General features: G+C 43.0%; 1 protein-coding gene across 9 annotated transcripts in view; it reads left to right on the top strand.

The window, feature by feature from the left end:
- Window positions 1-14,328, top strand: part of LOC117897826 (maternal protein pumilio) — a 220,786-nt gene that overhangs the window by 118,495 nt on the left and 87,963 nt on the right. For 3 of the 9 annotated variants that reach the window (XM_034806889.1, XM_034806887.1, XM_034806888.1), the window contains exon 1: window positions 2,298-2,441. The exons of 5 other annotated variants lie outside the window; for them this stretch is intronic. In XM_034806889.1, coding sequence (XP_034662780.1) covers window positions 2,298-2,441 — 144 coding nt within the window. Of the gene's footprint in view, window positions 1-1,304; window positions 2,442-14,328 lie in introns of those variants that run through there. One more of the 9 variants, XM_034806886.1, reaches the window with a different exon arrangement.

The following is a 14,328-nucleotide window of genomic DNA, read 5'->3' as shown; positions in this document are numbered from 1 at the left end:
CTTTAGAATTTTAATTTTTCCTTTGAGCGCTATTCCCGTAGGACAAATATTATACAATATGTATGAATATTTTAGTTATTTTGAGCATCTATGTATGTTGTATGTGTTTATGTAACTGTAAATTTCTTTAGAACATTTGATTTAATTTATAAAAAGATATTGTCAGCCGTTTTATAACTATTGTTTATTGATACATACATATGTATAAATGTAGATACATATTTACATACATACATATGTATGTATAAAACATAAACCATAAAAGTGTTGTTTATAGAATTCCCTTAACTATGGTAAAGCTAAAGTTATGCATTGAGTAAGACCTGGGCCTGTACGGCAACCACTGGTCATGCATATTTTGGATTCTTGGGGCAAGAGAATATGTAAATAGTAATATTAAATTCAGAAAGGAAATATAAACACAAAATGTATATTCCAGAATACTGTTTCAAAAAAGCTATGGGATAAAATGTAAAAGCTGTTTAAACAAGTTCTTGAATTAAATTGTGTTGGTTTTGTTAAAGTTTAAATATTTTTCCATCAGTTATACGTTTTAGACGCTACAATGCTTAAGTTTAAGCTGCAGGCCTCTGCATGTACACCAACTCCGAATTGCTCCTAGGTTTTAGGGAATTCAAACCTCCTCCAAACGCCCATCACCCCTAGTTGGCAACCTGTTAACTTTTGTTTTTAACCAAATTGTGCGCTTCCTTGCCAGCGCCTGAGCCAAACAATGCCACAGAATTTATCTATGCAACGCGCACTCCATACCCACCCAGCCCCACTGCACCCCTTCGGCTCTGGTAACCTTCGGCACGCGAAATTCTACAAAAGATAACTGCGCTTTTCTTTCTTTCGAACAACTGGCAATGCTGTTGCTTGCCGTTGTGGCAGCGGCGCGGCGTATAAGAGTCGCCACTGTCAGTCTCCAAAACAAAAAGCAACAGTTCGCTCTCTCTCGCAGTCAGCGTTCTTTCTCGCTCACACTTTTAGTTCGGGGTGTGCCGCGACGGAAAAACGTCAACAACAAGTGTTTTTCGCCCAACTCTACAATGGAAAAGTCTCCAAACGCGCTCTCCCGTTTCATACAGTTCTCTCGCTCTCTCTCTCTCTCTCTCCCTCTGCCGCTCTTCTACTGAACGAATGCATTCGTTGGGGGATTGATTCGGCAGTGGTGGTGGCGGTGGTGCTCTGCTTCGTTTATGGGCCTCGTTCGTTTCGCATCGCTTCGTTTCTTTCCTCTTCTTTGGTGTGGTTCGTGTTTGTGTTCGTTCCTCTTCGCTCGGCACGTTCGTCAACTTCAGAATCAGTTCGCAGTCCGCCAGTTCGCGACGAACTTTTGAACATAACGGTTGTCCGGTTTCCGTATCACATACTTCGCCGTAAAGCCGTAACGCCGTAACGCCGTGGTCTCGTCGTGAATTGCCTGCAGTGTAAACGATTTTCGTGTTTCATTTATTGTGCTCAGCACAAGCATCTTCCCTATCTGCCCCCAAGTGCTTACCTTACCTTACCTTACCTTACCCCTAGTGCAATGGTACAAAAGCCCCAACATTGTATTGTACAATTGTCGTAAAGAAAATTCCAAATTTTCTGAACAGTGCCTCCTGTATAAATTCAACTCAAAATTAAAAGTGTAAAACCTCACTCCAATTGCGGGAAATGAATGCAAAGTAAAAGAAGAATACATCACACATCGTAAATCGCAAAGAAGAGAAGAGATTTTATTGTGGATGAATTGTGCGTGTCATTTAATTGATTTCAAGGATTGCCAAATGGCAAAAGTAAATTGAAACTGTCCTCGCCGGCGTTGTCTGAGGATTAAAAGTGCAGATTATAACACCCGACACCGACACCAACACCGAATCCACGAGCCCAAACCCGAACCCAAAGAGTTCCCATTCAGTTGTTGGGCTCCTCTTGGGTCTTCCTCTCATCACTTCTGCGGCCGGAGTGGCACGTCTGTCTGACGACGCAGAGAGGCGGCTTAAAAATAATTAAAGTACGCTGACCAAAAAAAAAATTATATTTTTCAATTCCACAAACACTGAGTCAACAGTTTATTCACTTGCATCAATCGCACAGTGAAATGTTTTGTGCACAGAAAAACAAATTGCAATAAGAAGCAACAAAAATACAAAAAAATAAAAGTTTAACAACTAAAGCTAAAGTAAAACAAATCTGTTTCCCATTTATCGTTTGTATTTGTCCGGTATAATCAACCGGAAAGTGCTGCTGCCACAATAAGAGCAACGCATAAAACCACAACAATCACAAACTCAAGCGATAAAAACAAAATGGTAGTTTTGGAAACTGCCAGCGCCCTACTGGGCGGACCATATGCCCAGGGCGCACCCGCCTTAAAAATGGTACAAAAGCGCTACATTGGATTACATCAGTGGCTGGGACCAATTCGCAGCAAAGAGCTAAAGGAGCATATTGTAAGTGCCATTTCACAATACGATGATATTGAAGAGAGTAAGAATTATGTATGAGTAAGCCGAGATCCCAAACATTATTATTATCCAGTCGCTATTAACACAGCACCCTCCTTAATTTCAATTTCATTTTCAATCGAATCGCAACAAATGTCTTGTAATTGTTTCCGTTGATTGTCTTCTTTGTTTGCTTACATCATTTTGTTCAATGAACTACCATTTCCGCTTTGTTGTTTCGATGCCAGGATTAAATGACAGTGTGATTTATTATTCCAAATACCTTGATTTTAATTCGTGTTTCAATTTACGCATTAATTTCTTGGCATCTATGAGCATCTTGGTTATTTTGAGGGTTGTCTAAAAGACAACTTGTCCGAGGGATACAATTCCAGCGAGCGCAAAGAGTCCATAATTAGTGTGTGCCTGTGTTTTGGTCAGTAAATTTATGGCCCAGGCTTAAACAGCATATGAATTATGCTTTCGGCCACAACCGAATGAGTGCGGAGATAGAGAGAGAGAGGGAGCAGTGTGGTACGAAAGTGAATTTTCCAATTGAGTGATTTATGCGCTTTGAAAAATCTATGTAAAGTGGTTAAAACAGAACACCTAGAGAGTGGAGTGTGTGTGTGATCAATACGTAATCACAGTACACACTCGCTAAAAGCAAAAAACATCTAAAAATCGTTTCGATTTCAATTTTCCTGTTCGCAAGTTCGGCATCTGGTGGAAATTACGACAATAATAAGCTAAATAATAAGTACATGTTTATAACTTGTTAAGAATGTAAAGCAATCTGCTAACCTCAACACACCCCATGCACCACACCACCCACAGATTACGTATTCGACGTGTGTGTGTTGTGCACTCGGGTTTCCATTCCCATTTTCTCCCATACTTGGCTCTCGACTCGTTACTAGACGACACTTGAGAAGGGATACCGGTGGCGGGGAGAGGAATGAGTCAAACGGTAGATGTCATTGTCAAATGACTGTATGACACTCTGATGGTAATTAGATGGAAACTCTAGCCAAGGAACGCACGCCAACGGGTGGAAAGGCTTTGGTTATGCAAGTGGATAGACACAGGCTTGATAATGGATCAGATCAATAGGAGGAAATTAAAATTAAAGAGTTTTAAGTGGCTTGGAATACATTTGAATATCTTTCCACCATTTAAATACTCTTTAATAATACCCATAAAGTGATCTTCTCTCTGCAATCTAAGACCCATCCCCACAATTCTCTTTCCATGCAACATATTTTGCTCTCCAACTTTTCAAATAGATTAACTTCAGGCGAAACTTCTCGACAACTGCAATCTGCTGCTGCTGCTGCTGCTGCTGCTGCTCATGTCTTGCGTTGACCTGCTTAATAGGCCCACAGAGCCGCAGAGCGGCAGTGGCAGTCACAACCACAGACGGCCAAAACCACAGGCTGCCTCAGGCAACAGCTGTCGTGAGGCGCACCACTCAGTGGGTTAGCAAGCCTCCACAAGTGGCCGTGGCCATGTCTATCCTCTTCTATTCTCCCCTATCCATCCACCCATCTATCTATCTATCCATCTTTTCCGACTCCGACTCCAACTGCACCTCAAACTCCGACTTAGAGTTGGAAACTTCACACAAGTTAAACACTGAAAAGTGCTCGAGGCCGACAAGAGGCAGGCGGCAGGCAGAGGCTTTTCTCAAAAGGAAAAACTTATTTTGTTGTTGCCTTTTCCAAATGTCATTACAACAGTTGCTCTCCCTCTGTCCCTTGGATTAACTTAGCCCTTAACTAAGTTTCGATTGCGCTTTTTCTTCTTCCATCTCCTAACTTTGTTGTTGAGCATCTATCTATCTATGTATGTACGTCTCTCGACCCCTTTTTCCACTCTTTTTCGCTTCTTTTTGGTTCTGCTCAAGTGCGTTTTGGGGGAGTTGTAGGAATCGAAAAAGGAGCTGCAGTGAGTCGTAAGTCGCGAGTTCGACGTCCCATCGTCAATTAAATCACGCAACTTTCTATGAAATTAGCCCGCGAAAATCAAACATGACTCTTACTTGGGTGGGGGGCACGCGACGCCCACTGATGTGCGGCTTGGCAATTACCCTTGCCATTACACAATGCACCTTCAATCCCCCAGATCTAATCATTTCCTTCTTCACTATGATCCGCATTGTGTTTTTGCAATATGTATTGAAAATGTTTGCTTTGTTGTTGTTTGCTTTGTTCTGGATTCAGTCGAAGGTTTTTTGAATACTCTTTCGATATTGCTTGGGGGAATGCTGGAATGGTCCGGCATTCCTTTCGTTTACAAGTTAAGAGATCATTTCCAAATGCATTTCGCCAGCAGAGCATATGAAATTCGTATCACTCTGGCTGGCTCTGACTGGCGTTCTTCGTACTCATTTCTACTAAGTTTTCTTGCTTACCTTGCAAATTGCAATTTCGAAACATAATTTCAATTATGTAGGTAGCAGTGTGTGTGCGTCTGCATGAGGACCAGCGTGCCACACGTGTCTCAGTCCTCTCCCTACCTCTGTCTCCTGTCTTCTTTTCCTTCTGCTCATCCTCCTATTCCCTCTATATCTATATCTGGTTTGTTGTGTGAACTTTGGTTGGTGTTTGTTTCATTTATTTATTTTCGCTGAAAGTGCATTCTTTTTTCACCTTCTACTGCAGTTCTCTCTTCCTCTCGTCCCCTATGCTCTCTTGCAGTTTTCATGAATTAAAAGTTAATAAAAAAACCTACAGGTAGCTCTTATTTATTTTTAATACTTATTTTTATGCGCGCTGCGTGTAAAATTGCAGCAAAATAAAGAAAAAAGTAGTAGGAAAATGTATCTTTTTCCCCTTCATTTTGCGGGTCTGTGCAGCAGATTTTATGCATTTTTAATAACAAAGGCGAGATGCAGCAGCAGCAGCAGTAGAAGAATTTTTCGTTGGCTGTGGTGAAAATTGTAGCAAATTACGTGCCATGAACTCGCATTCAGGGGAAAGCCGGGGGAACTCGGGGAAGTAGAAGATGAGACCCTGATTTTCCCCTCCCTCTCTGCCACTGACCAAAGATGTGTTTGTTGCAATGTGTGGAAGGAAAACTGCGGCATTAACGACTTTATGTCGAGAGGGAGAAAAGCGGTGAAAATGCATGAAGAGAAAAGATTGTGGATAAGTTTGTCGTGGCTGGGCTTTGATTCGGTTTTTCTTGTTTTCTATACGGAGCTCGAAGAGTAAATCGGGGATATTGTATTTGTGGTCGGAGCAATGTGCGTAACTCACAGAAAGAAACGTGTCCGACCCTATAAAGTATGTACATTTGTTAAGTCTTGATCAGCATCTATAGCAAGGTCGATATATGTAGTTATGTCTGTTTGTCCGTCTGTCCGTCCGTCAGTCCAAATTAAGATCGGCTCAGCTCCCCTTCCATCAGCTTTGCTTAAGCTTGCTTGTTGTTCATTTTTTCTCGCTCTGGGGGAGGGTGGCGAGCCAAAAGGGCATTTTGTTGTGAATGTAGATGTAGATGACAAATGTAGAAAAAATTTAAAGTGTAAGATTTGAAAAAATCACTGAGTACCGGATATAAAAGTTGTGACGCGTACGCAGCGTCTCACAAACGTTCCTACTCGTTTCGCCTCGGAACGTGGATGGAGTTTGGTGCGGTTTGGTTTTCTTTGTTTGGTTGCAGGTGAAAACTGGAGCAAAACCAGTGGCGGATTCAGGGCGTGGGGGAAAAACTCTCTTGAGTAAAACAGCAGCAGCAGAAAGAAGAGCAGAATCAAACATGACTTTGATTGCACTTCCGATGGCATTGTAATTACAATTTAAGCTAGAAAATACCATTGAATGCTGAGTCCTTTATCCTTGTGTATCGGCAACATTATCACAAGAGCTATCTGCTCCATGAGAATGTAATTTTATGAGACTCTCTCTCTCCCTGTCTCCTACTTTGTGAACTAATCCAATCAAGTGCAGCCAACAGTTGCATCTTCCTCCTTTTCCCGGGCCATCGAAAGTTCCCCACCTGTGACCAAGCCGTGGACCAGCGTGCCGCAGCTTTCCCAACAGTCCGACAGTAATGAACTTAACTCAATCCCAATATCCAGCCAGTCGAGAACTGTGCAATCGATGGCCACTCATTATGTAGTCTTTGCCTCCCAGCCAACAGTGGGAATTTTGTAATTAATTTTCTGTCAACGTTCGCAGAAAAACATTTAAAGAAAAAAGCAATGCTCTGGCTGAGGCAGGGGCTGAGCCAGAGAACGAAAAGGAAATCAAACTCTTGTCTTATTATACCCAGTACTCGAAGAGGAAATAGGGTATATTGTATTTGTGGTGGAAAGTGGATGGATGTAACGCAAAGAATCAAACGTTTCCGATTCTATAAAGTATATGTATAAATTCTTGATCAGCCTGGTCGATATAGCCATAACTGTCTGTCCGTACGTCTTGATGAGCGCCTGGATATCGGAGACTATAAAAACTAGATGCCAAATGTTGAGAACATTTAAAATGTAAAGTATAAAATTTGAAAAAAAACGCTTAGGTAAAAAGATGTTCTGAGTAGCGGGTATAAAAGCTGTGACGCGTACGAAGCGTCTGACAAACGTTCCTACTCGTTTTATTGTATAATTGTGTCCAAGGTCCGGTCACGTGTTTTCATTTCGAGAGAGAAAGATATTGGAGTATGGAGTGGCGAACGAGAACGTTAAGCGAGCGTTAAATGTGGTGTGAAGAGGAGCAAACAATAAAGTTATTAAGAACATGTGTTGTCTGTCGTCTACCAATTTATACTCACTCCTTCCCACCAGCCTACGCCCTTCTTCAGCGTCGGACAACATCTTGTGTTTATGGCTTAAAGTTGCGAGAGACACTCCCGCTTAAAGCTGGACACTTCAGGACCCAGGACTGTCCACTAACTTGATTATCCTTTGCCCTGAAAAATACAGAAAACGGAGAAAAGCGAAAAGCGAAAAGGGGAACAGGAAAAGCATTGACTGTGGGATCACATGGGTTGGGTGTGTTTGGCTGAGCGGAAGCGAAGAAAGTCGACCGAAGTTGACATGAGGGTAACGTTACCATTCTGACATTCCCATTGCTGTCCTGTGACATCGAAACAGAAGTTGAACTTTAAGTTTGCGGTTGCGTTGTGACAACCTTCAAAGCATTTTCCCTTCAAAGAATTAGAATCTCTCCCATGACAGAGAGGGGAGAGAGAGGTAAATAGCAATCTTCAGTCAAAAGTTTTTCTTTATCTCAAACTGCAAATTGGGTTAATTAAAAACCGCTCGAGGTCATACGTAAGTCATTGCCCATAAAGAGAGGAGGGAAAAACACGAGAAAGAAAAGAAACCAAGAGCGAGAGCCAGGAAAAAATGAGCTAAAAAGATGTGACAAACTTTTTCAATTAAACTTAATTTTCATTCTTTTTCCACCCAGAATCCCCACAACCCATCACCCATCACCCATTGCCATCTTTGGCATCCACTGTGCTTTAAACGTTGACAAAAAAGCGTCACAAATTGAATTTTGATCGATATATAATGCATAGAAGAGGGATGAGACGGGGGTCACAGGACATCCACTGCCACTGCCACTGCCACTGCCCAACCTCCTGCAGGGGAGAACGGGGCAGAGACCAGAGAGCTCTAGGCATGGAAAGCAAAATGACAGCAAATTAGCAGAGGCATAAAAAAAGGTCTCGTACCCAACCCCGAAAGTGCTCTCTGGGGCTGAGGCTGGGGCTGGGTCCTTAGGTGGGGTGGAAAAACCGATGAAAAGTTTTCTCTTTTGCGTGCGATGGAAGGAGTGAAAAATATACACATAAATGGGCATGTGCATGGATAGCTTTAGAGCCCTCGGTGTCTGAAATAATTGTGGATTGGTACATGGAGGGAAATGCGTAAACATCGAATGATTTCCAGGGAACATTCGAATGAAAATCGAATTATGTATATCTAAAGCACAAGCGCACAATCTGGAATTGCTAATTAAATGAGCGACTCTCTTCAAATTTGTTAGGCTACACTTTTTCCTGAAACAAAGGTGCGCTGAAGGGATTCCCTATCAACCACATTCTGAAATTTGTGGGATACAAGAGAGGTTGTTACATTTAACCATCAGCTGAAAACAAGAGAACATTTTGGCTTTCGCAGTCCCTTTACTTCCCACTTTTCAGTGTTGGCATTCCTCTCTTTTTTGATCTCTTCCACCCACTAAATAGGAATACGAGCACTCTACGAGTCCCATGGGAACCGAAACATGCTGCTGCACATTCTGTTTGCCTCTGCGACGGTTTTTTGTTGCTGTTAGTAAATGTATTTGCCGAATGTTTGACACACAAAACGCAGACATCGGGGTAGCAGCTCCCTCACCCTATTCCTCTAACCGATTAAATCATCCATGGCTCATAGCCCATAGCCCTGCTCTGCTGTGCACTGCACTGCACTGCACTTCCTCCTCTCCTCTTCACTCTGTCTTCTGTCACTGGGTTTTTCCCTTTCATTTTATTGGGCGCCATATTTTGTTGTAGCCGCCGTCTGTAGAGACATGTTCAACATTTAGCAAATAAAACAAAATGGAATACTTTTGAGTAAAATAGAAAATTCACGCGCCAGTTTATTGAACCACACACATACGTATGCGAACGTGCGGGGGAAACGGAGGGGGTGGCAACGGGAAAATTCCATTCGCAAGCGAAAAATATTTGAATGAAAAGTAAGCAAAAGTAGCCGATTTCCTCCTCCTCCCCCACTGGCAAGCTCTGGGCGAGTGGCTGTCTCCGCTTCTGCTTCCTATCCCAAAAGAGTTTGTTCCCCCATTTACCCGGCTCGTTCAGAGAGTGTCATCCATCTGCCACGCTCCGCTGTGTGTGTCTGTGTGTGTGGGAATGTTGCAAATGCAACACAAGTATTTGTGTGCCTGTATGTGAGCTGCTCCCTCTTTCATCAAATGTTGGCCATCATTTTCCCTCTGGTCTGGGTCTGGGTCTATTTGCCAGCCGCTGTTTGTTGCATTCTCGCTGCCTGTGCGATTCCTGCCGCTGCCGCTGCCGCTGCCGCTGCCTCTGCCTCTGACTCTCATGTACCAATCGATAATTTTCCGCTCAAATGTGCGGAAAATTTCTTAGCCCCAACATTACCTCCCCCACATTATGCCATGCCAAAACATGCAGCATTTATGGTTTTAAGGTCGTTAAAGTGCATTAAATAATTGTCAAAATGTTGGGCTAATGTTTGGATGGGATTCGATTTGTGACTCTGTCTAAAAATAACACTCAACGCAAATCAATTTGCAATCACTTCGCAAACGAAGCAAAGAATTGGCGCAAATATCAAAAGAATTAAATGTTTATGCTCAACAAATAGCGAATTGAGGCAAATCTCCCCAATGCCTTCATCAATCTACATTTAGTTCCTTAAATCAAATAAACCCAAACCCATTTGTTTGTTGTTAACGCTCAATGAAATTGTTGAAGTCCACTCCAAAAACTGTTCAACAAACAATTTGTGTGTATTTATTTTGTTCTTATTTATGTTGAGATATTCAAAGCAATTATATAATGTTTTTATAAGCATTCTTTGGCCACTTTAATAATTCAAATATTTCATCATAGGCATCACTCGACAGCATTTCTTTTCCAACTCTTATTTTCATATTTGCTCGATTTTTGTGGCTCACTCGAATGTCAATGTCAATGACCTCAAAGACCTGAAGTAGTTTTCTGCTTCTGCTGGTGCCAGTGCTTCGGTGTTGGTGGCTTTAGCCACATATGTGCGTGTGTGTGTGTGCGTGTGTGTGTGTGTGTGTTGGCCGAGCTTAAAAACGTGTCCAAAAGTCAGCTGCTGTTGCTGGTACCCTCTGGCCCATTTCATTTGAATGCCTGCCTGGCCTCCGTCTGTGACTCGTCCCGTCCGTCTGTGAGTCTTCTGTGTGCATGGCCAGTGGCTAGAAAATCGTGTTAGAAAAATATTACGACTTGATTCTTCTTGGGTAATTCTTTAGGTGTTTTCCGCTTTGGTTCGTTTTTTATGGCATGGCCAAGAGCTACAAGTCAGTAAGTCAATTGTCAACACTTGGAGTACATTTCTCCCCTCTCTCTGCGTCTCGTGAGTGCGTTCGCATTTTTCGGTGACAATAAATTGAAGAACTGGTTTGGGAATTCATGGAGATCCGTAAGACGTCGGGGAGTATTGTTTCTTATATTATTTTTATGATTATTTTGCCATTGCAAAGTTGACTAAACTTTCGGATGATTGCTGTTTGATTTCATTGTAATGGGTTTGCAGGGGTATGCCACAAAAGGCTTTGTGATTTATGCGATATTTATGCAGCAACAATTGTTGTGGCACTTACAACCGAAATGCAGCAAATCCCCCGGCAATTTGTAAGTCAATTTAAATATTCTTTGTAATTTCTTTATGATTTATTTATGATATTTCTCTCACTTTAGTATTAAGTAATAAATAGCAATCCTCCAAAACACTCGACCCAGTTAGGGATCACCATTATGGAGGACCGACCGACGCAACCATGACTGTCACAAGACCAAACCAAACACAATTATTCCGTAATATAAAACCACATAGAATGGAATGGGAATGATGAACTGGTTTTTTATACTCGGTACCCGAAGGTACATTGTTTTTGTGCAGAAAATGTAACGCATAGAAGGAAACGTTGCACACATATGGATATTCTTGATCAGCATCAATAGGCGAGTCAATATAGTCATGTCTGTCTGTCCGTCCGTCCATAGGAGACCATAGGAGCTACAGTCGCCGAGCCAAAAGGGCGTGTTGGCGGGAATTGATGCAGATGAAAAATGTAGAAAAAATGTAAAATGTTAAATTCGAAAAAAAACCTCCAAGGCACCGAGTATAAACGTTGTGACGCGTACGCAGCGTCGCACAAACGTTCCTACTCGTTTTTGTTATAAATAAATGGCAAATATTTATTTTGCCCTTTCCCCATTACTTTAATTAGTGAAATATTTAATGCACTGCGTCCCGTCCCACTGTCCTCTGTCCTCTGTCGCTACTCCACTCCCTGTGGAACCCTTTTTAGAGAGGCGAATAGAAGGAAAGGATTACAACAGAGAACAAAAAAAATGGAGTGGAAGTGGCAACATTTCCGGCTTCCGCGAAACTGTTTCCTGGCCAACGATAAAATACATTTTTCTTTTTCACTCTCAAAGCTAATGTGTGTGCGTGTGTCGATGGGCGTAGGGTTTTCCCCTCGAAACGGAGCCGTTAATTTGGGCTTTGCCTTTTGTAAAATTTGCGCAAGTGAATTCTTTTTTTTTCGCTCTCTTTTCAATTTTTGTGTTGATTCTTTTCTTTTTATACAACACATACACATACATATGTACATTTGTATATATATTTCTTTTCGTTGCTGTTAAAAATTGTCTGCACTTAAATTGAAATTAACGAGGCGTACATTTTTTGGTAAAAGATCAGAGCTTCAGCCAAAAAATGAAATAAAGGGAAAGGGAAAGAAAGGATACACTTTCTTTATCGTATTTTTGGGCTGCTTCTTTCGGTTTGATTCTTTGGCTTTAATTGGGCGCTAAGTGTGGAAATTTAATGCGTTTCATGTTGGTCGGTGGAGAGGCAAAGGCAAAGGCAACGGCAACGGCAAAGAACCAAAGGAACCCTGCCAGAGCGAACCCAAGAACTGCTGTCAGTAAGAATTATTGTGCCTGTAATGCAATGCGCCGCGCTGCGGAACGGTGGCGGCTGGGATGGGTTTCTGGTGGAGAGGGCGTGGCATGTCACACCCACACAAACAGAGAGAGAGCGCAGCAGCGCCGCTTCGGTGGAAATAAAAAGCCGCAAGGATTTATCACTCTGGCATCGCTCTCATCCTTGCCTCTCAGTGGCGGCCTCCTTCGCATCGGCTGTGCTCTGTGTCGTGTTCCGAGAGGAGATAGCCTCAGACCAAGACCCAAGACCCCAGACACATTTCATGCTAACAAGCTGGTGCCTTGGCTGCCCTCAGACAGTCCTTCCCGCTCCCCACTCCGGCCAACACTCTGACTCTCTCCCAACTGCCGACTCTTGCGGTTGGCTTGCATGAGCTCTGCATGCAAGTTACTTACCTTTTGGCTTCCAGAGTAAGGGCGGGGGCAGGAGGCAGGAGGCAGTGGGAGATGGCAGCTTAAAATGCTCTTCTGCCATCTGTCGTAGCATATGTAAAAGGTATTATGGCTAAAAGCAAAAATATTGCATTCGACAGTGCAATTTGTTAGCTACGACTATTTGAATGATGTTCTCCGATACGGAGCGGAGCGGAGCGCAGCCATGGCGATGCGGGTTACAGATACGGGGATACGGGGATACGCTAGATACCACAGCAGTAGGTGGAAGCAAGAGGGAAGGGGCAAGAGGAGTGCAAAACTTGGCCATATTGAGTTAAGTGCGTTTTGGATTTGATTTTGGTTCTGACTGACTTTGTTGGTCGATCATTTCTCTCTCTCTCTGTCTCTGTCTCTCTGGGTGTGTCTCTGTCTCTACATTTGTTGTGTGCTCTGCTGCCCAGCCATTGATTGGTAGTTAACCCAGTCAAGAAGTCGGGGAAATAGCTGCAGCATCGTTTGTATCTGCATTTGAGGGATACCAGCATGCGGGCAGGGCAGGCATCAATTATTTATCGGAGTCAATGTGTGTGTGCGACTAAGTACCAGTAATTGGTGGAGTTTTGTTGAGTGTGTGTACACGACCTGGAAATATAAATTAATCCAACAGATACATACCTAAGCTGGGAATTACTTACGGAAGGAATCAAAAGTATCCGTCAGATGCGATCCCTATTCCATGGTATCATTAGCCGTAATGCTGAATGCTGAAATGCTGAAATGCTCCGAAAATACCTGTTTGGATTTCTCGGAAGTATTCTCCAGCTACGTGTAACGCATCTGACAGATACGTTTGGCAGCCATGCCCACAAACTGAAGAAAAAGTCCAAAAACTCCATCCAGCCTATGCGCCCGGACGTGTCGTTGCTGCCACCGCGTGCCACGTTTGAAAAGAGAGACACTCCGCTGGCACACACACGAAACTGTCAAAGTATCTTAGAGATACTTTGCCATTCCCCCATACTCTCTCTCTCTCTCTCTGCATTTCTCTCTCTCTCTGTGTGTGCAGTAAATGTGTCACGTAAGAACAATTACGACGACTCACACGACAGACAAACTGTGCCACACACACGTCAGAGGCCAACCTCGGAGATATTGTCATAATTCATAAATGGGAATGGGAAAAAGCGACTACTGAAGGTGGAGCTGCTTTTCAGACAAAAGTTACCCACTGTTGAGCATTCGTAATGAACACTAGAATTCATTGCATTTAGCTCCGAAAAAAGAGAGACACTTTCACCCATTAAGTATCTGCGCATCCGTGTATCCGTCCATCTGTGTGCGGCTACAAATATTTTGTGTTGAATAGGAACGACGCCAAACATGGAAAAGAATTGCAGTTGCTATTTTCCATTGCATTTCCAGTTGCAATTCCAATTCCCACCGTTTTCCATCCTCAACATGATTATCATCACGAGAGATCATTAAGCGTTTAACCCACTTTTCCCGGCTGGCGTTTCCACTGTCGCTGCTGTTTGCTGCTGTTGCTCTTTTGTGCCCATTCTGCACATTCTAAGCTCCATTTCCTCATTGTCTGCTTGGAGGAGAGGCAGTGGGGAAGGGGTATGGTGGAAGGTCTTTCAAATGGGGAAAACGAACAACTAACATTTTATGTTCAGGCGAGCAAATTTTTGTGCGATCCCGAGGGAAAACAATTTGCTGGAAAATGCATTTTCCTCGGAAATGGCAAACCCACAACGGATGGATAGCCAAAAAGGCGGTGGCGTAGGGTAGGGAGCCTCCTGCTGCTGCTGCTGCTGCTGCTCATCCGAGCAAT

The sequence above is a fragment of the Drosophila subobscura genome, chromosome O (genome assembly GCF_008121235.1).
Source record: "Drosophila subobscura isolate 14011-0131.10 chromosome O, UCBerk_Dsub_1.0, whole genome shotgun sequence".
Taxonomy (NCBI): domain Eukaryota; kingdom Metazoa; phylum Arthropoda; class Insecta; order Diptera; family Drosophilidae; genus Drosophila; species Drosophila subobscura.
Note: the sequence above shows the minus strand (reverse complement) of the source record. Positions and strands in the feature narration are given on the sequence as shown.